General features: G+C 34.6%; 1 protein-coding gene across 3 annotated transcripts in view; it reads left to right on the forward strand.

The window, feature by feature from the left end:
• The window catches only part of LOC137622013 (probable transcriptional regulatory protein Cthe_2075), a 192,992-nt gene that overhangs the window by 62,087 nt on the left and 103,290 nt on the right, over nt 1-27,615 (forward strand). Inside the window, exon 1 of one of the 3 annotated variants that reach the window (XM_068352497.1) lies at nt 15,432-15,637. The exons of the other annotated variants lie outside the window; for them this stretch is intronic. Within the exon in view, the coding sequence (XP_068208598.1) occupies nt 15,593-15,637 (45 nt within the window). The 5' untranslated portion in view covers nt 15,432-15,592. Of the gene's footprint in view, nt 1-15,431; nt 15,638-27,615 lie in introns of those variants that run through there. 3 annotated transcript variants of the gene reach the window in all.

Raw genomic sequence — 27,615 nt, forward strand, 5'->3', positions numbered from 1 at the left:
ACATTTTCATTGCACCCTCAAAGCAGCTTTGATGTCCCGCTGCAAGGATTGCAACTAGTTTACTCAGCTTCCCTGGGTCCTCCTGGGACTAGGGACCACTCCTACAGACGCCCTCGACGTCACAGCAGCTGAAATGGTGGATGGCGACCCGTTAGTCGTCCCTGCCGAATTTTTTCCTTCTACAACCTCCTCCGACGATCTCCAGCGCATACGTCACGTCGTGGGAAAATTTACTCCATGCCGCCAGACTTACAAGCCCCCAGCGAAGCATCACATACCAACAGACTTGCACTCTGCAACGCACGTCTTCCTGCGCAATGACACTAGCAAGCCACCGCTAACGCCCCCTTACATGGGCCCTTTCCTTGTGATCCGCTGCAGTCCGAAAGCATTCCTACTAAACATTCGTGGCAAAGAAGACTGGGTCTCCATTGATCGTCTAAAACCTGCTTATCTTCTGCCAGATGACCCGCCTACAGTTCGCCTCTCTAGATCAGGGCGCCCTATTTAACATGTACAGTATGTCATTTTTAGGGGGGGAGCCATGTACCAACCGTGTGTCACACGATCGTACATAATTCATTTTGTATATATTATGCTTGTATCTTCGCTCTTCCCTCGCACTAAAAAGAACCAGAATAAACATGTCTGCGTTTCTCTTATGTAACATTGTCTGTCTTTCGAACATGAAATTTCCTGTTGCCTTGAGGTTTTGTATATAAAGGAGTGTTTTCTATAATAAATTAACTCAGTTGCTTTTATACTGCCTTTGAGTTCACAACCTTCTCTCGGCTCGTCACAGATTCATGCGAGATAGGAACAAGGGCTTGGGTAATGTTCTTTTATATTTTATGATGTATTGCGTCATGTTTGAGAGAGAGAATGTTCACTGACAAGTGCTTTCGAAGCTTTGGGATGTCCGGCCAAAGGATGTTATCTTTTTTTGTTTATTTCGGGGATAATAGGTAGGCAGAGCTAGCTGGGAGAGTTGTCTCACGGGTGCATTGATGTGTATCTGAGAGTTGCCTAAAACCCCCTGATTTTCCTCTTGACATTTTTATCAAGTTGGAAACTCTGGCGCCCTTGGGCAGAGGCTACGCTTCCTAAATAATATGGAACCTTCTGGAATTAGCCAAAGTTCATATATAAGGTGACCCAAGGTTGGGTTAGAGAGAGACAGACATACGTAGAGATCGAGTTAGAACCGCAGCCTCTGTCCCCACTCCCTCTCTCTCCCCCGCAAATAACCCAGTGTATTATCGAAAGTGTTCATTACGTTAGTGTGTCCTCTCCTAAGTGACTCTGTGCCCCGAAGCCAATCGTGTGTCAAAAATACACAAGACTATAAGGTGATTGTGAATTCATTGTATTTGGGCGAGTGTTGGCATTGTATAACGTTTTTTTTTGTAAATGGCCCTGTAGGGAAGATAGTTTAGTTGCGTGATCAGGTTATGTATTATTCATTAGGTGTCAAACTTGAACGTTGTATTATCAGATTTATTTAAATTTTTTTGTATAATTTTCATTGCATTATTTCTTTTCTTAGACTAAGGTTTATACAGATATAATAGTTCAAGTCAAGTTCTTATATAATTTCAAATCGTAAAATTTTTTATCGTAAGGTTTGTTCAGAATTAATTTTTTTCCAGTGACTTATTTTTGTTATGTAAATTCTTTTCAAAGTGTAATAATTTATATAGAATATATTTATTATTGTAAAGACTGTATTATTCCAATCATCATTATTTAGGACCAGATTCCGCTCGATTCCTGTTAAGAACCACAGTGAGAGTTAAATAAGTGTAAATAATACTTAAGAGTAATCACGTAGTTTGGTTTTGTGTGAGCTTAAGAGACCTTTGGATATTCAGTGTTTTATATATTGCTGTCTGGGAGGTATTTAACGGTCGCAGAATTCGTGTATTAATGTTTTAAAGTGTAATAGTTTTAATGTAAAAGCAAACAAGGTCATTTGGAATTGGAGAGGTTGATTAACTTGCCAGTCGTAGTATATATAATATTATATGCTTGGTTCCCAGTCACGAGTCAAAGTATAGTATATTTTTTTTTAATGCCCAGACTTCAGGAGTCATATCATATAATATGTTTTGGTGCCCAGACCATGGGAGCCATCATAATCGTATAATATATTTTGGGTGCTCAGACTCGGGATGCATATCATATATATATATATATATATATATATATGCACACCTATACATATTTGTATATATGTATATATATATATATATATATATATATATATATATATATGTGTGTGTGTGTATATATGTATATATATATATATATATATATATATACAGTATATAAATATATAGGTGTATTTTATATATATACATTTATATATATATATATATATATATATATATATATATATATTTGAAATATATGATTTTGTAATATCTATCACATTTTGACTGTTGAATCCAGTGATGAACATCACGTGCAGAAAATTTCTTCTGCAACGAATATCAATAATAATAAAACCGCAGAAAAATAACAGCTATATTCTTCATCTTTCCAAAATTTGACAGCATTTGCAAAGCAATTCCCTTTCTCACCTACAGTAGATTTCCTAAGTACATCTGCAGGGTTTCCCTATAGTTGCTTCTTACTCTTGAAACTCTTCCTTGAGGCAATAGCAGCACACGTTTGTCATTAGACGACGTGAAGTAATTAATAAGGAAAGATCGTGCGACTCGTAGCCTTGAGGCAACTTGCATTTGATTGTACAGATAACGTTTGGTTCATAAAGTGCCGAACTTATAGCGCAGAACAGAATGCTCGCTACACTTATGCACTCTTGAAGTTCAAGGGCACATTGGGAGAGGAAAAAGGTATATTTGACAGGCTACAGTGCATATGTTGGTTTGTCTGTTTTTGTGTTAGCGTTTGCTTAAGTATTTCCAATTTTAGTAAAAACTCTTATCTTTGTATACGATCCTCGCATTGATTTATCGCTTTAGCCTATTTTATGAATAATATTGATTCAGCCACCTGCTTATTGCTATATGAGTAATGTGCATATTGTTATTTATTAAGGTTATTTCATCCTCGCGTATACGTACAAAATTCATATTTTCATTTCTGTCTCTAATTTGGCCTACGAAATTAAAAAAAGGGCGACAAAAAAACAAGAAAATGAAACTAGATAGAAGGTAATAGACATTTCAATTAACCAAACAAAAACAGAGGAAAGTAGGAGGATTATACACACATACATACATATATATATATATATATATATATATATATATATATATATATATATATATATATATATATATATATATATATATATATATAGAGAGAGAGAGAGAGAGAGAGAGAGAGAGAGAGAGAGAGAGAGAGAGAGAGAGAGAGAGAGAGAGAGAGACTCCATGATCTTGTATTCGAACTACAGTATCTGTGTGAACAGAATGCAAAAATCTCTTCCACCCATTGTAACTTTAAATTATGTAATCGGCACCTTGTATAGAATGGTTCCATAGTCAGAGCTTTGAAACGGGGAATGGGGGATGAAGGGAATAGATAGTGGAGGGGGAGGGGGAGGGGAAGAGTTAGGGAGAGAGATCAGAGAGGAATGCAAACAATTCTTGCGTTCATTTGCATTTTAATGAATAATGCAACCTGTATCATTTTAGAAGTAGGTTTTGTCAACATTTATAAAGTTCATCAACGCACACTTATTCGGCAGACTCCGAACCTAGTTGATCATTCCCGCTGGCTTCGATTTCTCCACTGAAGAAAAAAGAAAGAAAAGAACTCATCGAACACTTAGGATTGGAGAACACGATTACTCGCGCTTCAAGTAATGAAATTGCTTGTCTATGACTTGCAACACTGTATGCGTTCTAGCGAGTTTCATTTGCAGGGTTGAAGACGCTTCTCTAAACACAATAGATAGTAGCATGTTTTAAAAATTTTAAAAGAGAAAGTGTCTTATGTTTTGGGGAGAAAAGTTTTATAAACCTTTTATCGGACTCTGAGAATTTCTTTGTTCTCAAGATTTTAACTTTATTTTTAAGAAACAAGTTTTAAGATAAGATTTGAATTTATGAATATAGATTTTTACCCAATTTATTTTTTATCTCTTATATTTGATATAATTTTATTTTAGTTAATTTTTTTAGCATTTATATAAATATTTCTATTCCCGAATTCAATCGGGCCATCTCTGTAAGAGTTGAACTTAACTCATTAGGCTGGTAAATTTCATTTTAATAATGATAATTATAATCTCAATCAGCAAAATTTAGACAGAAAATACTGGGTTAAGTGACCACCGGAAAGTGCCAGACACCGTCGGCATATAAACCTCTTGAATATCAATAGTGAAAGGCATGGGGCTAATAACCTAATCCCATGAATTATTCAATGAAAAATCGGAAGGGTGATACCTTTTAGTACCACTTCTATATAACAACCTCATATGAATTACTTGCTGAGCAATCAAAAGGATAATACCTTTTTGTACCACCTCTAAAAAAATGCGTCTCTCTCTCTCTCTCTCTCTCTCTCTCTCTCTCTCTCTCTCTCTCTCTCTCTCTGGAAGAAGCGTTGAGGAACATAGTTCTGATTTTGACACGATATATTTTACCCCATTTATCACTCAAACTTTAAACAATCTAGATATAGATTAATCTCATCTTTTATTTGCTCATTTTATTGAAATTCAGCCCACTCGACTCTTAACTAGAGAATGCCTTGACGGAGTCACTCGGTTTCAACACGGATTTTAGTGTCCTTGTTGAAGCGTTGTGACGGGCAAGAGTTGGCTCTCGAACTTGGGGAAACTTCTCCACCAGTTCGACACTAAATTTCTCTGTCTATTCTTTTTCTACTTCACAGTATTAGTCTGATTTCCTCCTAATTGTATAAACGTTATTTTGTCTTGCTGTCCTCACTAGTTTATTTATCCTTGTTTAATTATTTATTTATACTATTTTTATTTCTATTAATTTATTTTCTTTCTTAAATGGCGTGGATACACGCTGCTTAGATGGATATGTTTAGAGGTGTTTGCATTAAAAGCTGTATGTGTCAGTATCGAATGACCTCAGCAATCCAGAAGATGGTTTCGACCTATTTGTCCGAACTACTCTCAAGGGTTGGGTCATCGGAATCCAAGGGGAATCCAATCCTTGGGGTAGGACTCTCGGCTAATGGCCGGAAACCCATCATTACAGATACAGGGAGGATGATTCCATATTTTTATGGTTTTCAGTCCCAAAAGGCGGGTTTGGCTCACACCTGTGCCTCTATATCTGGTTTGGTGCTATCCTAAGGGCAGGGTTTGGAGTGGACCATCGGGGAAGTATACTTTTATTGTGCCGATAGTGGAAAATGTAAATTTTCCTTCCAACGTGTGATACTTTCTTAATTTTCTCAAGCAGGCTGAACAAACAAACAACTAAACAAAAGCAAAAACACACATTAAACAAAAAACCTAACTCTGGATTTTTCGTGTAATGACCCCCCCCCCCCCCCCCCCCCCCCTTCCCATCCCCTGGATATGCTGACTGCCCCACGGCACTGTTGACGACGTCTGAAATTCTGGAAAGGAAAGTCTAACCGACTCTTCTTCTGTGGCCGTATCTTCCTTTCCAGCTGACGACCTAAAGACCCAAAAAGATAATTCTCTAGATACCCGGTGTTTACGCATTGCATCCTTGTATTTAATCTTTCCCACGATGCCAGGGGAATAAAATATGTAGGCAGTATAAATGAAAATTTAGGAGTTTTGTATTGTGCAGGAATTGCTCGAAGTTTCATTTATGAAGACTCTTTCAATCTTTTCAAACCTTTTGGAAAGATTGAAAAAAATAAAATCAAAACCCTCAAAAGATAAGAAATATTTTAAGGCTTATATTACTTGCTGTGTACCCGAGCAGTCAAAAATGACGTCTAAATATTAAGATACACAAACACACACACCTTCAACCCTTCCCCCCTTCACCAGCTTTCCTAACTGTAACCCGTTGGTTCAGTAATTTGTGGGTGAGTGTGGCTTTAGAATGTACCCCTCAAGGTATCCCCTCTTACTAGGGTATGACTACTCCCTATGCCCATGAGCGTTACAGGAGAGAAATACATACACACACATGTACATTTATATATATATATATATATATATATATATATATATATATATATATATATATATATGTATATATAGTTGATAGTTGGGTTCCTCCCGGGAATCGCAATTTTACCAGAAATAAAATAGTCAATGCTGCTATCATCTTTATTCGGTAGTTTTCGACATAAATTATGTTATCCTCAGCCTATCTGCAATTATCTTTGTCAAATTAATAAAATTAATAAAAATCATCCTAAGTACATAGCAATTCAAACGGTCAGTAAGAAAAAGTTATATGTCTCCTTTCCGTACTATGGGTATGTTTCGGAGACACTAAGAACAGAGGTTATGATTGTTGTGGGGAAGTGTTATCCCCACATAAATTTAAAACTAATTTTTACTAACAAGCTCTCAGTTGGCTCAGTTTTAAGTATAAGGGGAGTCTACCTACTCCATTGTGTTCCGGTGTCATATCCACTTTTCATTGTGCACTCTGTAATGAGTGCTACACTGGAAGCACATCTAGACAGCTTCTGTGTAGGATTTCGGAGCACATGGGGAGATCGGTTTTAACCAATATACCTTTAAATAAGAAGCTAATTTCAGCTATTTATGACCACGCATTTAAATCTGGTCATGCCATTTCTAAGGAAAATTTCAAAATTACAGACATAGCAGCGAATCTTGGAGTCAATACATTTTAAAGACAAAAGCCAGTTTGAATGAGGGCTTGCCGGTGGCCCATTGATCCGTTTGGTCTGTGGGTTCCTGCTTTGGATGGGTGGTCATCGTCTCCTGCGGGTGACTAGGTATATTAGTTATTGAGTTTTTTATATAGTTATGTGTAATAATTTTTTATATGGTTTTATGTTCCTTGATTAGTTTGATTTTAGAGCTAGTTGGGCAATTCTTGGAAGTATATCTTCCTAATTATGTATTTAGGATGATTTTTATTAATTTTATTAATTTTACATAATGTTAATTGCAGATAGGCTGAGGATTGCATAATTTATGTCGAAAGCTACCGAATAAAGATGGTGATAGCAGCATTGACTATTTTGTTTCTACTATTTATATATATATATATATATATATATATATATATATATATATATATGTGTGTGTGTGTATGTATATATATATGTGTATGTATATATATATGTATATATATACATATATATATATGTATATATATATATATATATATATATATATATAATTGCTCTTTATTATATAGGGATTTTGATTCTTCCGAAACTAAGATAGTTTTTTTTTCAGGTATTATAAATGGCAAAGTTTCTGACCTCACCTGCCATGAGGAAATGCACAGTATCAAGAATACTATAGACTGAGTTTGATTATATACTTCGTATGATGAAGTTCAGGAAATGTCCCCTAGAATCATACCCGAACCAATTTCGTATGTCGCATTATACAAGGAAGGGTATAATAACATTGCTAAGGGCTACGAGTGCCTAGAAAAGAAAGTAGGTAGAATTCTCCAAGGCAACCTGAACGATATGGTCAAGGTTTGCTAGTTAAGGTTGGCAAGAAACTCAAGCTGTTTTACTTCACCAAAATTTTGATATTGCTAAGGGAATCATTTATAGTAGAGATCTTCACGAATTTTCAGGATATACACTTGAGAAGTTCCCATCTGCTATCTTCAAAGTTAGATAACTGAAGGATACCAATGATGCAATCTCATCGATATTTTTTTTCCAGTCTTCCCATACCGGACTATATAAAAATCCTGTATTTAAATATTTCCGTCAAGAAAGTCCATCCACGTCTAATGCAGTGTTATAAGTATTATGGTTTTGTCAATGTCAAATGTACCGATGGGAAAATGTAATTGTTCAGAGTTCCTTGCCCTCTCTACAAAATATATAGCAGACAAATTTTGTTTTCATTGTAAGGAAGCTCACTTTCCAAATTCTGGACAATATCCTCAATATAAACTAGAACAAGCTATATTTGAGATAGTTATAATTTAGTGTATTACACTCAGGGTAGCCAGAAAAAAATTCTTGATGAGTAAAACCTCACAAAACATGACTTATTTCAGTGTTGTACCCAGTCAACTTGATCCAACTATGAATTGAAAACCTACTAGTTCTTTTACAGGTGGTAATTTTCATAATCCTGATAATTCCATTTTCTCCATCAAGTCCTTCAACCAACCCTCTGAAGAATTCTGTTACTAAAGCTTCAAGTCAAATACAGGTTTTGCTATTTGAACTCTACGGTGAAATCGAATTCAAGCACTACTATAGTTATTCCCAAGCCATCAGCTAAACATATGAATTTCAATAGCATAGTTAAAACAGAAAATAATCGTACAACTGAAAATAATGAATCTAAGGAAGAAGCACAAATTCTTGTACAGAATAAGTTTTGACTTGCTTGCCACTAAAGACACCACAAAAGAAGTGGAAAATCTCTCAGAAGTAGAGATAGGTAGAAAAAAATGGATACTTGTCAGTACAATTCATCCCCCCCCAAAAAATAATAATAAATAAATAAATGATAAATAAAGTAAGAATAATGAACATTATTTCACCAAGCCTAAAGAACTTTCTCATGTAGTCATTTCACTGGCAGTTTCACTTGTAGGTGCATCAAATCAAACTGTTGCAGGTCTAGAAACACTACCCTAAGCCTGAAAGTGAAGTCATTACTAACCCAGTTACCAAGGCCGTAGTGGAGGTCGAGATCCTTAGGAATCTACATGATTTTCAAATAGCTGAAGCAAATCTGGTTAACAATGTACCCATCAGAGAAGTAAATCCATCTCCAGTTATAGGTATAGCTGGTAAATCAATGGTTTTACAGAAAAAAATACCCGCAAAATTTCACGTGGCTGCGATCATTACTTAATTTTTCAATTTCATGATATTGAAAACTTAGATATACATAAAATTGATAGTGATTCAAAACTTTGTCAAAAACAAAAATAGAAAACAAAATAATAAATTAGAAGTCGACAATACTTATCACAGTTGTGTTGATCAAGTGATAATGAGACTGGCAAGAGACACTCTTCATCTCGAACAATTTATAGCAAAACTGAAAGAAAATAATCCAAATGATATTCAGGAAGTTAAGCATAATTAAAGTTAACGACAGGAAACTATTTCTAAAGAACCAAATCCTAATAAAAAAATGTAATGCTAACACAGTTAAACAGAAACTCAACTGTAGGAAAATAAGCAGAAATGACTCTGCCTAGTGGAAATCCATCTTCATTGCCTCAATGTTCAACCCATACACAATTCAATGGAATAGTAATGGTCTTAAAACCATTGACAGGGGAAATTAAAAAATTATTAAAAAAGATATAATCCTATTGCATTATGCCTACAGCATACCAATGATACTATTCCTTCAATAGAAAATTACACCATTTCGCTCATTTCCTTCTGCTGAAGTATTAGAGAACTGCGATCTACTGTATTATTATTATTATTATTATTATTATTATTATTATTATTATTATTATTATTATTATTATTAAATGCTAAGCTACAACCCTAGTTGGAAAAGCAGGATGCTATAAGCCCAGGGGCCCCAACAGGGAAAAATAGCCCAGTAAGGAAAGGAAATAAGGAAAAATAAAATATTTTAGGAATAGTAACAATATTAAAATAAATATTTCCTATTTAAACTATAAAAACTTTAACAGAACAAGAGAAAGAGAAACTAGATAGAAAAGTGTGCCCGAGTGTACCCTAAAGCAAGAGAACTCTAACCCAAGGCAGTGTAAGACCATGGTACAGAGGCTATGGCACTACCCAAGAATAGAGAACAATGGTTTGATTTTGGAGTGTCCTCCTCCTAGAAGAGCTGCTTACCATAGCTAAAGAGTCTCTTCCACCCTTACCAAGAGGAAAGTAGCCACTGAACAATTACAGAGCAGTAGTTAACCCCTTGGATGAAGAAGAATTGTCTAGTAATCAGTGTTGTCAGGTGTATGAGGACAGAGAAGAATCTGTAAAGGATAGGCCAAACTTTTCGGTGTCTGTGTAGGCAAAGGGAAAGAACCGTAACCAGAGAGAAGGGTCCTATGTTGTACTGTCTGGCCAGTCAAAGGACCCAATAACTCTCTAGCAGTAGTATTGTATATTCTTAACTAGTGTACGCCACCCATCAAAAATGACTGATAGATATTGAGATAGATATGCATACTCACGCACACAGATTCAACCCTTACCACCCCTATCCCCCTTTCCTAACTTCAACCCCTCTCACCAGGGTATGACTACTCTCTGCCCTACCAAAGGGACAGTCTTCCCGGTGAGCGTGATGGTCCTGTAGAGAGTGGGGTTCCCCTGTTGTATGTGACCGGAAAAGCAGCCACCATAGTAAAAGTAAGCTACAACCCTAGTTTGAAAAGCAGGATGCTATAAGCCCAAGGGCTTCAACAGGGAAAAATAGTCCATTGAGGAAAGGAAATAAATAAACTACAAGAGAAGTACTGAACAATCAAAATATTTTAAGAACAGTAACAACATTAAAGTAAATCTGCCTTACAATAGAAAAAAACACTCAAGAGGAAATGAAATAAGATAGAATAGTGTGCCTGAGTGTACCCCGAAGCAAGAGAACTACCTTTCTCCAATAAAGCTCTTCTTCAATCAAAGGAATAGGAGCAAATAGGCTACTATAATCTACAAACATGAGATTGAACGTTATTCAACCTTCTCTCTTTTTTTCCATCTTGGATCATAAAGAAAACTAAAATATGCTTCCATCTTTTTTATTTATCAAAGAAGCTTGGCTATACTCCGAGTTATCACAAACAACATGTCTTGTGTCATATTCAAAGGAAAAGACCTCATTATGCTGTATACACTGATGGTTCTAAAACTTCTCTAGGTGCTAGCTGTGCTGCAGTGTCCTCAGACTAAAGATGTCCGGTGTCACTACCTAGTGAAGCATCAGTATTCGCATGTAAACTAAACGTAATTTTATTAGCAGTTGATGTTATTAAAATAATAGAAGATAAGTTGCATCATTAGTTTGTCATCTAAACTGATTCAAGAAGTGCCATAGAATCTCTTAATGTTAAAATATGTTTGAATCCCGCCCATATTGGGGTTGTTGTTAGTGAAAAGTCCGATGCCACAGTTAAATCAGCAATAGATTTACCACGAAAGATATCAAAATACCCGTTAAAGATCATATAATCATCATGAAACATTTCATAGTAGCAAAATAGCAAACGATCTGGGATAATAAATATAAGGTAACAAATTAAAACAAATAAAAACAATAGTGTCTTCATGAGAATCATCATGGCAGTAGGATAGAAGAAAGAAGGCAATTTTAGCAGGATTCTGTATTCATCATCAGGGCCTCGGTTAGATTTCGCCAATCGTCTCTATCTTGAGCTTTTAATTCAATACTTCTCCATTTATCATCATCTACTTCGCGCTTCATAGTCCTCAGCCATGTAGGCTTGGGTCTTCCAACTTTTCTAGTGCCTTGTGGAGCCCAGCTAAACTAATCTCTCTTGGGGAGCGCAAAGAGCATGCCCAAACCATCTCTATCTACGCCTCATCCTGATCTCATCCACATATGACACTTGAATAATCTCTCTTATAGTTTGCTTTCTAATCCAGTTATTCCCTTTAACTCCCAATATCCTTTTGAGGACTTTATTCTCAAGTCTACTAAATCTATTGGAGATTGTTTCATTGTCATACTATGACTCGTGTCCATAGTATTTCACGCATTTTGGTAAGCAAGCATTGCAAATCCAGTGGTGTTCTGTTAACAAACAAAGCATCATCAGCATACTCTTGGTCTGCTAAATTCCTATCACCAATCCACTCCAATCCTTCTCCACCATCTCTGTCTGTTCTATGCATTACAAAATCCATGAGGAGGATAAACAACATAGGTGACAACACATTCCCTTGGAGTACTCTGCTGTTCACTGGAAATTCATGGATAAGACTCCATTAACTTTATCTTTGCACTTGCTCTTCTCATGAGCAGACTTAATCAATTTATATATTTAGGAGGAATTCCATATTAACGCAGGACTCTCCACAAAATCGGTCGGTGCACACTATTAAAGGCTTTTTTATAGTCCACAAAGGCCATCAAAAGGGGATTTCTATATTCTACGCATTGCTGTACAGCTTGCCTCAAAATTAGAATTTGGTCAGTGCAACTTCTACGTTTTCTAAATCCTACTTGTTCATCTCCCAGCTTGTCATCAATCTTCCTCTCCAGTCTCTTAAGAATAAGCATACTATATATTTTCATAACAACTGATGTAAGTGTTATGTCTCTGTAATTATTGCAATCAGTCAGGTCTCCTATTTATGTTATTATCACCAAAACTCCTAACTCCCATTCACCAGGTTTAGCCTCTTCATGCCACATTCTACAAAATAAATTGTAAGTAATCTGAGAGTCACTTCATTTTCGGCCAGTATCATCTCGGCAGTTATTCCATCGTATTCAGGGGCTTTCCATCTCTTTAATTTTTTTAGGATAGCTTCAACTTCAAACACACTGAATTCATTCATGGGTACATCAAGGTCTTCATCAGCTTCAGGTATATCAATCAAATTATTCCCTTCATATCTTCTATTCATAACCTCACTGTTCCATCCAACGTTGTCTTTCTTTATCTTCCGACGCTATAACTGAGCCATCTCTCTTTTTGATGGCTATATGCTTCTTCTTCTTCTCCCCAGCCGAGATTTCATTAATAATTTTATGAACAATTCTTACACCATATCCAGTTCCTGAATTCATAGCATCGTCAGCCTCATTTCCTTTACTGTCTAAATATTCTCTCCTGTCAGTCCAGGCTTTTCTTTTGATCTCACTATCAATACTGGAGTACTTAGCATGCTCTACCTTGTAATTTTCATACTTCCTGGAAAACTTTCATCGATTAAGTTCTGTCTTTGTCTCCTTTTTATAGTATCCCTTATTGGGCATACAGAATTGTCGCATGGCTTTTTAATGTGCTCATCTCACGAAACCTTTCCCAAATGCAATGAGTTTGGACAGCGAATTATGTTGTGGTCAGAAAACTTTTTCTGCCATGATATCTGATTATGAGCACTTTTCTCATTTTAAGTTTTTGATTAAAGGTTTCTAATAAGCACAGGTTTTGTAGATAAGATTTAGATATCTATGTATCATAGGTTTTAATTTCTAACTTATTTTTTATTAATAAGATGTAGTAATATATATATATATATATATGTGTGTGTGTGTGTGTGTGTGTGGGGTGACGTTCTACAACATACTTAAACGTTTGAAACATATGAACAGCTGGTGGAGTTGATCGATTTTTAATTTCGTAAAGAATAAAATTTGAGTGAAGCTAACGAATTTGTAAGTTATAAGTTTAGCATTGATCCTTTTTTTATATGATATGGAAATAGGTTACTAGAAGTAATAAATTTGCGAGCTTCAAAATATGACAGCCTTTTCTGTTATCCCAGACTAGACAGGTAATGATAATAACAATGGTATTATATATTTCTGGTATATATGCACTTTAATAGGAATAACTTCTTTGGAGGCTATTTCGTACGGGAAAAGGATTAGTCTTATACACGCAACAAAATCGGGCGAGAAGACCAGCAAATGTATAAGCTGCTACTAAATTTAGTTAAAGGATCCCAGCGCTGGCTTTTTGCTCTCGGGCAACCCTTCCTCTGCAGAATCTGGAGGAGTTCCTTGTAATTAAAGAACGACAGACAATTTCTAGATCATTCTGTACGAAAGCGCAATCATCTTGAACGAAGAAACGTGGTTCACGGTTAGCGTATGTTTTACCAACATTCCTCTGGATCAAACGCAATGTCCTTGAATTTAATCTTTACCGCAAAACCTGCGACAGCCGCTTTGGCTACATCAAGACCCACACCGGGCTACATAGAGTCCCGCCTCCCACCCCTAACAAAAGATGACTCATCTTGAGGTGATGCGTCATTTCCTAAAGGTAGTTGTGCAATAAAACTCCCTCTGTACCGACTCCCATCGACATAACATTGATCTATATAATCAAGTTATATACCCTGGCGAAAAATGCAAGGTGGTGAGGATAAGTCTAGGTCTAGGTTAATCAGGAACTGTATGGTTCTTGACAAGGTCTGGAGAGTATACTCAATAGTGTAGAGACCTTGGTTCTTGTGCTCTGTATTTTCGAAAGGTCATATTAAAACCAGGTGTTGAAAACCGAAATTTACCCTATTTTGGCGGGCCATCTGCTGTTGCCATTCCGTCGGATGCAACTGCAAGTTTGCTTCCTCTGAGTAAGCAAGCCCATCATTACGGTCGTTTACAACAGACATCAGATTATAAAATTTTAAAGATATTTTTGCGTATTAAAAAGCTGAAAAGAAATTATTTAGCGGCTTTCATTTCACGGACTGATAGTAAAACCCATTTTATGGTATATATTAGATAAGATCCTAATAAACAAAATATACTTGTTCACCTCTGTTTGTTATCTTTGTTAATAAAAAATATCATACAAGTATCATGATGTCTTTAGAGTTATATTGCATGCTACTTTTCTTGGCCATGCTAGTGGTGTGTTATTTGTAGGTTTAGATTAATCTTCCCTTGTACCAGCACAGGCTCTTGTTCTGGAAACAGTCCACAGCCAAGGTCTCTCTCTCTCTCTCTCTCTCTCTCTCTCTCTCTCTCTCTCTCTCTCTCTCAAAGAAAGAAAGGAAAATCTTCAAGAGGCACTTGTCTATGAGCGTAGTTGACGGCGTGGAATAAAATTGCATTATATTAAAGTCAAAATGTTAACAACAAATAGGCCTATATGTTAATGAAAACACTCCAGTACTAATGTCAGCAAGTCTCCACTCCAACCTATTTAAAAATGTAAGTAATATTAACCTAGTTTATAAAATTACTGAATAATGTTTTCATGAATTGAAAATTTAACACATGTATATGAATTAGACTTATACTGTGATAGTAAAATATGTATGTCTAACTAATGTAATATTTATACAGTATGGAAAACTTTTCCATGAATAAAACTGTCAACCTTATCAGTAAAGGAACCAAATAGAATCTACAACGATATCCATTTTTTTCCCGGTGAAACTTTACGCTTAATTTAAATGCTATATCTGGGCGCATTCTTCCTCGACAACAGACACTCATTTGGATAAAAAAGTGGCGCGAGCACATCTGTGATTTAAGTCCTACTGAAAGAAAGATCATTCAAGAAATATACAAATTATCTATATTTCCTACATGTAGACTCATCCAATTTTCAAGCTATGGTATATATTTCATGAAGTGTTTAGAAACTACCATACAAAAATAAAACCGAAGTTTTATTTTTTCGATGATTTGACTCGACTCCACCAAGGCAAAAAGTGAAAGGACATCTTCGCATACGAGAACAATACTTTGCTCTTCAAGGGCGGAAATGTCGCCACAGACAGAACACGAGGGGCTTATTGGAGAACAATGACCACATAGCGCATGCAACGGGAACAAAAGAATGAATCGAGCTACTGCACCAGACAGGTACAGTTCATGAGTATAGACCTATGATAATTTTCTATCCGGATAAACATACTACAATATTTGATCTTGACCTGACCATCTATTTCAAGTTCTTATCATATTTACTGGAATTGAGGAGTTAAAAGATGCTCTGAGCAAACTTGCAAAGTAGAAAATTCATCTAGCACGAGTGCTTTGATCTTCGTAGTACGGAATTAATGTTTTGTGTCAGAATTATGTAGCCTTGTTTTATCACAAACTCTAGTATGGGAGAAAGTTATAAGCATTAGGCCGAAGCAAAGTGCAAAGTTAAAGTAAGTCTTAATCCTCATTTTTTTTTTTTACATAAACAAGATGCGAGTATAATGACTTTATTAAGATAAAAGTTAATTACAAGGAACCATGATGATTTTTAAAAGTTGCTCACCATTGAAGTAGAGTTGATCTGTTGACGGTTTGGAGCCTTTAGGAGTTCTCATGTCTCCAAGATTATCCTAAAAAAAGGAAAAAAAAGAGAGAGAAAAAAACCGCTGCAAATTTATTGCATGATTCAACCGTGACTGTACGTGACAGTGTCATGATTCTCGTTTCTGCGGAATATGAGGATCTACGATTTTTGATGAGATAATAGAGTAATTCGTTGTCTCAGAGTGAAAATGTGCATAGAAAATGGGGTTCTAAGTAGAGAAAACTGATTCTTCTTGCACGAACCAGTGAAAGCCGGATCGGGCGCAATTGAATTCCGCTCGATATTATTGCGTTGCACTCGAGTATGAGCAGTGGGCTTTTTATGTGATCGTTGGTTTAGTTTTTTTTTTCTGTAAGTATTAATGTCATTTTACATTAAGTTAAAAGAAAATTCACATGATGGGAATACTTAAATACAAGGTAGTTCCTTCACTATTATATACAGTGATAAATAAAGTGATTTTTCACCAACACATTAAGATTTAAGTGGCACCTCTCATTTGCAATAAATGATATTAAAGGAATCTGCATTTAATCTCTCTCTCTCTCTCTCTCTCTCTCTCTCTCTCTCTCTCTCTCTCTCTCGAGAGAGAGAGAGAGAGAGAGAGAGAGAGAGAGAGAGAGAGAGAGAAATTCGTGAGACTATATTGTATGATAATATTAACTTCTGATAATTACTATTGACATATGCTAGTTATCATGGAAATATAATAATGAATTAGTGACATGTATATAATTATGCATATAAGGTCACGATCCCCCCAAAAAAATAATTGACAGAATAAGGGAACTAACAGTTGCATGAAGTATTTCACCTTCCGATAAAACTGCAGAATAGTTGCATACACTTAAAAGGTAAAATGCTATGTGATAATTGTGATGACTGGTTCTCAGGGACAGGTCAGGGTAGGAGGTTCAGAGGGGGCGAAGTCCCCCGGTCGGGTACAGCCCACTATCGTACTTTAGTTTAGGAAGTTTTGTTCGGGATGTAAATTAATTGAAGTTGGCCTATGGTTTTTATTTCGAATGGCGTGCTAGTTCATTATATGGTTTTACTGTATGTCCATCAAGCTTGAAATACAAATGATTTATTATTATTATTATTATTATTATTATTATTATTATTATTATTATTATTATTATTATTAGCTAAGCTACTATCCTAGTTGGAAAAGCAGTATGCTATAAGTCCAAGGGCTCTACAGGGAAAATAGCCCAGTAAGGAAATGAAACGTTAAATAGTTAAGTCGTTTATAGTAAAACTTTTAAAGAAGACCTGTTCAATATAAAAAAACATTTGCAACAAGATAGAACTTCTGAAGATTAAATCATTTTCAATCTAATATAGTTATTTATTATCATAATTTTAATTTGATATATTAATATGGTACTATAGAATATGGATTAAAAACAGTTGTTGAAATCTAAGTTGGAGGAGCCTTCTTAGGTAGACGTTAAGGAACCCGAGTGTGGCAATAATAAAGAATTTCAATTCTGATTCATTATTAGACAATAACATTATCCTATTTACTTAATTGAGAGAGAGAGAGAGAGAGAGAGAGAGAGAGAGAGAGAGAGAGAGAGAGAGAGAGAGAGAGAGAGAATATTCCTATTGGCATTGTGCAAAGGAACTCGAGAGAAACCCTTAATTACTTAATGGCCCAGCACGAAAAAAGTTAAAAGAAAGAATATGTACCCCAGCTCCACCACATTAGCAAAACTGGCCTGGCGATGTAGAGGTTAAGATAAATTATATAATTATATCATATCAATGATTAAAGGAAATATCAATAAAAAAAAGGTATGGTAAAATAATAGTCCACCTAGAATAAAATGAAATAAATTTCAATCTTTAATCACTTAACTAGGTACTCTAGACCGATCCTACGAAAGGGAAGCAACTTGGGTCCATTTTCCGAGAAATACATAGACTTTGGTGGACCTAAACAGTGTATTAGTACCTAGTTGTTAGTCAGTTATGGTGGACCATAAGAATGTTGAGAACCGGGGCTTATTATTATTATTATTATTATTATTATTATTATTACAACCCTAATTGGAAAAGTAGGATGCTCTAAGCCAAAGGGCTCCAACACGGAAAAATAACCCAGTGAGGAAAGGAAACAAGGAAATAAATAAACAAGAGAATTGATGAACGATTAAGATATTTTAAGAACAGTAACAGCATTAAATTGCATCGTTCATGTATAACTATAAAAACTAAAAAATCAAGGGGAAAAGTAATAAGAGAAAACAGTGTGTCTGAGTGTACCCTCAAGCAAGAGAACTCTAACCCAAGACTTAATTTTGGAGTGTCCTCATAGAAGAGCTGCTTCCCATAGCCAAAGAGCCTCTTCGACCATTACCAAAAGGAAATAGCAACAACAATTACAGTTAACCTCTTGAGTGAAGAAGAATCTAACTCATTAGTCGACACCTTGTTGAAAAAATAATTTATACATTAAGAATTCTTCATCCCATCTCTCATCGATATATTTAGACCTATTAAAGAGAAACCATTGGGAGTTTCCCCTGCAATTCCACGCAGTCGAGAATGTAGCAAGCACTTGTCTAGGTAAACTCCAAGGTCGGGCTGGCGTTGTTATTCTTCATTGGCTGAAGAGAAGTTGAAAAAAGGCCAGGAGAGAGAGAGAGAGAGAGAGAGAGAGAGAGAGAGAGAGAGAGAGAGATAGAGAGAGAGAGACTAGTTTTAAACTGATAAAACTGGTTTTAACCACGGAGGTAACGTTGGTGTTTGGGTGGGAGGCTACCTAGGAAACCTTGTTATTATATTATCTTTTATTATTGTTTTTTTTTTTTAAATACGCTGCAATGATAAACCTAAAAAATATATACTGAAATGACTGGCAAGAACATAGTTTTATTGCGCGGTAGTATTTCACAGATGTAGGCCTATGTTCTTTGACTAATATGACGTTTACTTTATTATTTAGTTTAGTATAAACATTTAGAAGAAAGCACATCTTTGCTAAAGAAAAAATATTGATAATTTAGGTAAAATAATGATTCCAAAACTTATAGTTCTTAAGAGTAAAAAAAGTATTTGTGCGGAATGAGAATTAGTTATGTTTTTCTATTATATTTATGTACTATATCACTACTTCGTTCACATAAAATGTCGTTACTCAGCACTCAAATGGTCTTTCAGTTTCAACTACACCCCTTATTGCACTCATTCGCATTTCAAGTCCTACTTGTGAGGAAATCATTGGACCCTGAAAAAGGACGCCCTTGCCCTTCAGTACCTTGCCAAGGGCTCCTTTGCTAACTATTAACATTGAATACCTTTATGTTTACATATGCCTACTTGACGGTTAGTAAAATGTTCAAAATTTTTTGTAGCCTTACGAGACTACAATTCTTATAATTTGTGGATGTTAGCGTACTCCTATCTGTCTCAGATTGTTAGTCTATGCCTATGAAGTCTGGTAGTCATTTAATTGTATATTTTAGTATCGACGTATCTGCTGGCCTTGAAAATGAGTCGGTACAAATGCTAATGAGGATTTTTTTTTTATTTATTTATTCAATTTTTTTGCAGTCGTTCGCTCGCTTGTTGTAAAATAACAGGGTTTTTAACCCTAGTACCTTCGCCCACCTTAGTGCAGAAAGTTTATTGTCATCGGGGCGTATGAGACCATATATTTCAACTCCACGAATCATTGAATAGAGTTGGATCTATACAAATCATAAACTAGTTTTTTTCTATTTCCCGGGAGGGAACCCTTGATAAATAAACCATGAAGATATGTATACCTGACTCATGTTTTGCAATAGCATGTCGAAATATCAAAGGATCGGTATCTTAAAAAAATCAAAAGTGGTGGTTTTCTTTCATTCAACAATGGCAGTCGTTGTAAGGTATAATTTTAGACACTTAGGCCATTTTACGTGTCCCTGGTATTCTTTTCATAAATCTTTCTTGGTTGGTTTTGTTAAAATGATTCAGGTGTATGACGATTCTTCGAAAAAGCTTCCTCTGTTAATTTATTTTCATTAAAAATTAACATATAGATTTTTGTACTAGAATATTAACAATATCTGTTATATGTCAAGGTTCGTTGCATGGCAAGATCTATGATGACAAAGAATAAGAAAAACTACAAACTTTCTAACCTCTTTGCGACGTCATATTAGGAGAATATAGGTAGTAGGTTGGTCAGAGCACCAGAGTTATTGGGTCCTTTGACTGGCCAGACAGTACTACATTGGATCCTTCTATCAGGTTACGGCTCTTTTTCTTTTTGCCCACACATACACCGAATAGTCTAACCTATTCTTTACATATTCTCCTCTGTCCTCATACACTTGACAACATTGAGATCACCAAACAATTCTTCTTCGCTCAAGGGGTTTACCATTGCAATATAATTTTTCAGTGGCTACTTTCCTCTTGGTAAGAGTAGAAGAGACTATTTAGTTATGGTAAGCAACTCATCTAGGAAAAGGACACTCCAAAATCAAACCATTGTTCTTTTGTCTTGGATAGTGCCTTAGCCTTTGTATCATGGTGTTTCACTGTCTTGGGGTAGAGTTCTCTTGGTTGAGGGTACACTCGGGCACACTATTCAAGCATATTTCTCTTCCTCTTCCTTAAATTTGTTATAGTTTATATATAAAAGAGTTATATTAATGTTTTAACTCTTCTTAAGATATTTTATTTTAATTGTTAATTGCTTCTCTTGTAGTTTCCTTGTTTCCTTTTCTCACTGGGCTATTTTCCCTGCTGGAGCCCTCGGGCTTAAAGCATCCTGCTTTTCGAACTAGGGTTGTAGCCTAGAAAATAATAATAATAATAATAATATTAATATAAAGTAGAAGAGACTACAAGATCAGTAAGTTGTCACAGACTTCAACAATGTCGTGCAAAATTTCAAGAGAAAATGTAGACTTTAGGCTCAAGAAATAAAAACGGTTAATCATAAAGTGTTTTCTCACGTTTCCTTAACAGATTGATCATTCGTCTGAGTTTCCTCATTTTTGCTCTTATTCTGCCAGTTGATATCTATCGCTCGCCTTGAGTGTGAACATGTCCATCCAGTTCTTGCAAAGGACGCTTCTCCATTTTAGTCATGATCTTGTTTCTAACAACGACTTTTCTCCTTTAGAATCTGAATGTACTTATACACACACACACAAATATATATATATATATATATATATATATATATATATATATATATATATGTGTATATATATATGTATATATATATACATACATACATACATATATATATCATCAGCCGTAGTTAGTCCACTGCAGGACAAATGCCTCAGAAATTTCCTACTTGCATCTGTTTATGGCTTTTCTCTGCCAGTCTATACCCGCTAATTTTCTTAGCTCGTCAATCCATCGTCTTCCTTTCGTTCCCTTGTTTCGTATGCAATCTCTAGGTACCCGTTCTGTTATTCCTAATGTCCATATATTATTTTTCATTCTCATATGTCCTGCCCATGTATTTCTTACATATTGTTATTATGTCTTCTACTTAAGTTTTCTCTCGTATCCATGCTGCTCTTTTTCTGTCTCTTAGTGTTATTCCCATCATTATTCTCTCCATAACTCGTTGAGTTTTAACTAGTTTATGTTCTAAGGTTTTCTTAAGGATCCTACTAGTAGTTTATGATGCATACATTAATACTGGTAGAACCATCTGATTAAATACTTTTCGTTTTAGAGAAAGTGGCATTTTAATTTTCATAATCTGATTTTTTTATATCAAAAGCTCTCCATCCCATGCTTATCCTGTTTTAATTTTCGGTCTTGTGCCCCGGGGAAACAGTGCCTTAAGTATTAGGACAGACAGACAGACACACACACACATATTCAGACTACTGTCATTTTAGATTTTTCATTTTCTTGAATATCAAGCTACGATATTGTTTTGAATCTAGCCAGTGTAGATGCTACAACCCGAAAGACTTCAACAGGGAGAAATAGCCCTGTGAGGAAAAGAAATACGAAAATAAGTAAACTTTATGAAACGTAATAAATAAAGAATATAGAATATTTTAAGATCCTGAAAAACATTAAAATTGATGTGTCATATATAAACTATGAAGAGAGACTCATGTCAGCCTGTTCATCATAAAAACATTCGATGCAAGTTTGAACTTTTGAAGTTCATTGATTCAACCGCAATTAGGAAGATCACGCCAGAATCTGGTCACTGGTGGAATAAAACTTTTAGAATACTGTTTAGTTTTGAGCCATATGATGGAGAAGGCAAGACTGTTAGAACTAACTGCCTACATAAAAGTTATAGTATAATATGCAGGATGGTACTGTCCTGGAATATCCGAATACAAAGGATGGTCAGAATTATGAAATTTTTTATGCAGCATGCACAAAGAACTAACTGAGCCATGGTGCCAGAGATTATCATTAAGATCAGCAATAAGAAATTTAATAGACAGCAAGTTTTTTGTCCTAGAAATTAAGATGAGAAACCGCAACCGCAGTAGAAGACAATGAAGGAATTAAAACATTTCTTCAGATCACCAATCATCTTAAAAAACTTACTTAATAATTTGTGCAATTGAAGAAGAAAAAGTAAATTTACAATAAAGAATCACACCTAAAATTTTAAAGGAGTTGTATCTAGTTGAAGCAGCCACTGTCCTAGACCTATTTCCAATCTTACTTCGAGCTTTATTAGGATTCAACTTCATGCTCCATAATTGGCATCATGCACTAATTTTAGCTGGACCTCTTTTTAAGAGATTCAACAACCCAAGATCTACATTGGGAAGATGGAGTTGAGTAAAGAGAATAGCATCATTTGCGTATGCAACGAGGTTGTTTTCTAGGCCAAACCACATATGCTTATATACAGGTAGTATGGAAAGTAAGGGGTCAAGAACACTACAATGAAAAACACCAGATAAGATCCTAAAATCAAGTTCTTGATTCTTGATAGCTTGTGGGAATGAATTATGTTATTATTATACCCTTTTTTTTATATGTGACTAATAACATTCAGAATATCCGTGACAATAAACTCGAGCCCAGACTTATTCAAACTGATTTTGGTGTTGCCACTGAATTGACTAGCTAAAATTTGTTGCATTGACAACTTGAAATTTAGGTGCTGTTAGTTTGTTACTTGATCTTGTTCACCGACTTTTTTTTTTTAAAGCCACTAAGATCGGAGTCATTATTATTGTCATTTCTATGAAATCTAGGCTTATTATGTCTGTTGTTCCGTGAAAGCAGCGCAGTGTCGTTTTTAATTTTTTATGTGTAACATGACTAGATATTTCAATAGCGCATTATGCCGATGAGGAAGTTTCTTTGCGGTTTTCCACAACGGGAATTTATTTTATTGCCAATCTTGGTAAAGATCTGGAACAATCTGTACATATGTTGGCAGTAAGGTGCAATGCTGATCTCAATCCGGATTCCCACTCTGTTACCATTTTTTCAAGGTAACGTAGTTCTTAACCAATCTGAATATTTGACGGCTCCTAGTGTTACCTCCAATTCCAAACTTTATTATCACAAATAAGAACGTATATTTTTTCAACTTTTTTTTTACACAGTCAGACAACTAGTTTAATTTCACTTGGTTTCCTGTTGTCAATGAAAAAAATCTGAAACATTATTCAGAGCCTTTGGTCTCCCAGAATCATAGTAATACCTTATATATTAGATGCTGTCCCCCTTCTTGGATCTTTATCATCTTAAGACAAAATTAACAAGTGGTGGTTCACTTTATCCTGGTCATATGAATGATGAATAATTTTCCTCGACAGAAGATAATTTTTTTCGTTATCATCCTTACCTTTCATTCAACGCGGAATCCGTGCTCTGGATTTTCTTTCCTGCGGCTGATTCTTTGTCCCTAGAGGGACCCCATACCTACTACAACTGTTTGTCAAAATAGTGAAGATAGGAATGGGGCCTCCATGATGCTGGACTTCAACATCTCTCAGAGGGAGAGATAACGGAAAGTTTTCTTTTTAAAACCACGAGCTGACTTGAGAACCTAATGGTAAGAATTTAGACGGACTGTTGTCCAGTAAGTTGTTAGGACCCGATGATTGAACTTTCAAACTTATTGACCGTAGTTTTTTTTTTCTTTTTTTTTTCAACCATGGAATGGTTTTTCCTGTAGAATTCCTGCTGTTCCTGATGCTAACCATTACTGCTTTAAATTCCGTAATGCCATTTTTTTCGCTCCTGAATTATTTGGTTGTTTATGATATATATATATATATACATATATATATATATATATATATATATATGTATATATGTATATATGTATATATATATGTATATATGTATATATATATTTATATATTTATACATATATGTATATAAATATATATATATATGTATATAATATATATATATATGTATATGTAATATATATATGTATATATATATATATATATGTGTGTGTGTGTGTGTGTGTGTATATACATACAGTATATATATAAATATTTATGCTGGTTCCTTTTTATTTTCTATGATTCTCTTCCCACTGTCTTGAGCATAATTCAAGTACTTATTCTGTTAAAATATATGAAAGCATTTTGGAATTGGAATGGTCCATATTATAGATCTGCATCGTCATCAATAATAATGATAATAATAATTATATTGCCTAAGTTTACCAAAAATTACAAGTTTCACAGTTCCATTATTGTCAGAATGAAATATTTTTGAAGAATTTTGAAGTTTTACTTTATTATTTTTTCGTATATTTTTTACTAGCAAAGCTTATATTATCAGTGACTCAGTATTTTTATAAGTTTATTGATTTTAGATTATTTGTAAGATATATATATATATATATATATATATATATATATGTATATATATATATATATATATATATATATATATATATATATATCATATCATCAGCCATTACTAGTCCACTGCAAAACAAAGGCACAAAGGCCCCAGACATATCCTTCCGTTTGCATCTGTTCATGGTCTTTTTACGCCAGTCTGCACTAGCAAACTTTCTTAGTTCTTCAATCCATCGTCTTCTCTCCCTTCCCCTGATTCTTTTGTAATCTCTAGGGACCCATTCTGTTATTCTTGTCCATCTATTATCTGTCCTCATTATATGCCCTGTCCATTTCTTTTTCTTACATGCTAGAATATCCTCTACGTTAATTTGCTCTCGTATCCATGTTACTTTTTTCTGTCTCTTGGTGTTATTCCCATCATTATTCTTTCCGCAGCTCCTTGAGCTGTAACTAACTAACCGGTATGTTCTCAGGCTTTAGTAAGGCTCCAAGTTTCTGACGCATAAGTTAAAATTGGTAGGACCCTTTGATCAAATACTTTTCTTTTTAGAGGAGAGTGGCATTTTAATTTTCATAATCTCATTTTGTTTACCAATCCATGCTTATCCTTCTTTTAATTTCGGTCTTGTGTCCTGGGAAAACACTTACTGTCTGTCCTAAGTATGTCTATTCATGAACAATCTCCAGAATTTCGTCCATAATTCTTATTTGTTGTCTCTGGATTTTCATTGAACATTACCTTAGTTTTACTTATGTTCATTTCAGTCCAACATTTCTGCTTTCTCTATTAAAATATTCTATTATCTTTTACAATAATTCCTCCCATGATTCACTAAACTGAACTATGACATCTGAAAATCTTAAGTTGTTAAGGTATTTCCCATTAATATTAATTCCTACATTTTCCCAATCAAAGTTTTTAAAAACTTCTTCTAGGCATGCTGTGCATAATTTAAGAGAAATGGGGGCTCCCTGTATAACTCTTTCCTCAATAGGATTTTCTCACTATCTATATGTAGTTTTAGGTTTGCTGTATTTCCTGTATAGATATCTTCAATGTTCTTACATAAGATTCATCTATTCTGTATCTTTAAAGGGCTTTCATTAGTGCATATATATATATATATATATATATATATATATATATATATATATATATATATATATATATATATATATATATTATATATATACACACATATGTTTATATACACATATATATTTATTTATTCAAATATCAAGTCTCAAATATCTTTCGATGCTGAATTCACATCCACCTTGAGATCATTGATCAAAAGGAAAATTTCATTTATGAAAAGTAGTTGTGCCTGGTTAAGGACTCACCTTTTGCTGGAGAAATAAAGGTGACAGTTGACTTAGACTATCCAGCTATCGAAGACTCAAATCCTTGCTTTGGGAAAAAGTACTTATCATAAAAATATTTTCTTTTGGGTGTGCTACCCTAAGGAAGAATGAATTCTATGATAAAATGTATTTGTTGGTTGATACCCGAATATATGGAAATCGCGAATGTTAGTGATGAAATTTACACACACACCCACACACACACATATATATATATATATATATATATATATATATATACATATATATATATATATATATATATATATATATATATATATATATATATATATATATATACTGTATATATAATATACACATATATATATATAGTAATACCTTAGAGATTGAACACCTCAGAACTCTAAAACTATGGCTTTTAAACAATTTTTCGAAAGTTTTCCACCTAGGAAAACTTTGACAATTTGAGGGAACCTGTATGGGTTGAAGATGCTTTACCAAGGTGACTGACACGTCCTAGATAAGGCAACTGACCTATATTAAGCGTAGCTCTCGCCAGGTTTAGACCAGTAAAACATCGTTCTGCGAATTTTTTTCATTAGTTTCCTTTATCTTAGTGTGTTTAGAGTTCATCCATGCTCAATGGTTCTTAAAAAAATAGTAGTAGCAGTGATAAGCCAAAAAGGAAAGTTTCTTGAATCACTATGGAACCAAAAAACAAAAAAAAAAAAAAATTATTGAAAAAACAGAAAGGTGTCCGCGTGACCAACATTTCCAGAGTATGATATACCGTAATCGAATATCTATAAATTTTTGAAAATAAAGAAGTCATTAAAGAAGGCAATGTAGCAAAATGAGTGTCATATGAATATAAGCAAAGATGTAATGTTATTGAGGAAATTAAAAAAAATTATTATATAAAATATGTGAAAGGACGAAACAAAATACATTCTGACATCGTTAAAAAGACACCAGGAAAAAGTGATGATGCATATTCTGGTGAGAGTTTTAGAGCTAGCCAAGGCTGGTTTCATAAATTTGAAAATATAAGTGGCATTCATAGTGTTTAAGGCACGGGGAGGTTTCCAGTTCAAACAGAGCAGTTGTTGAGAAATATTTTGGGGAATTTAAGAATTACATTAATACTGACAGCAATAGTCCACAATAATTTTTCAACTGCGATGAAATTGGCCTCTTTTGGAAGGAAAAGCCAAGGAGGATTTGCATCCCATAGGAAGAGATGGCTTCGCCAGGGCATAAGTCTATGAAAGATATGCTTACTCTGTTGTGTGGGTTCATGAGTGGACTTTAAAATCAAGCCCTTACAGTTATTTGCCATTCTAAACACCCAAAGTTTTTCTAGAAGAATGTGATAAAGTAAAACTTGAGGGTGACGTGCAACTCTTAACAATAAAACC

Source organism: Palaemon carinicauda, chromosome 28 (assembly GCF_036898095.1).
Source record: "Palaemon carinicauda isolate YSFRI2023 chromosome 28, ASM3689809v2, whole genome shotgun sequence".
NCBI lineage: Eukaryota > Metazoa > Arthropoda > Malacostraca > Decapoda > Palaemonidae > Palaemon > Palaemon carinicauda.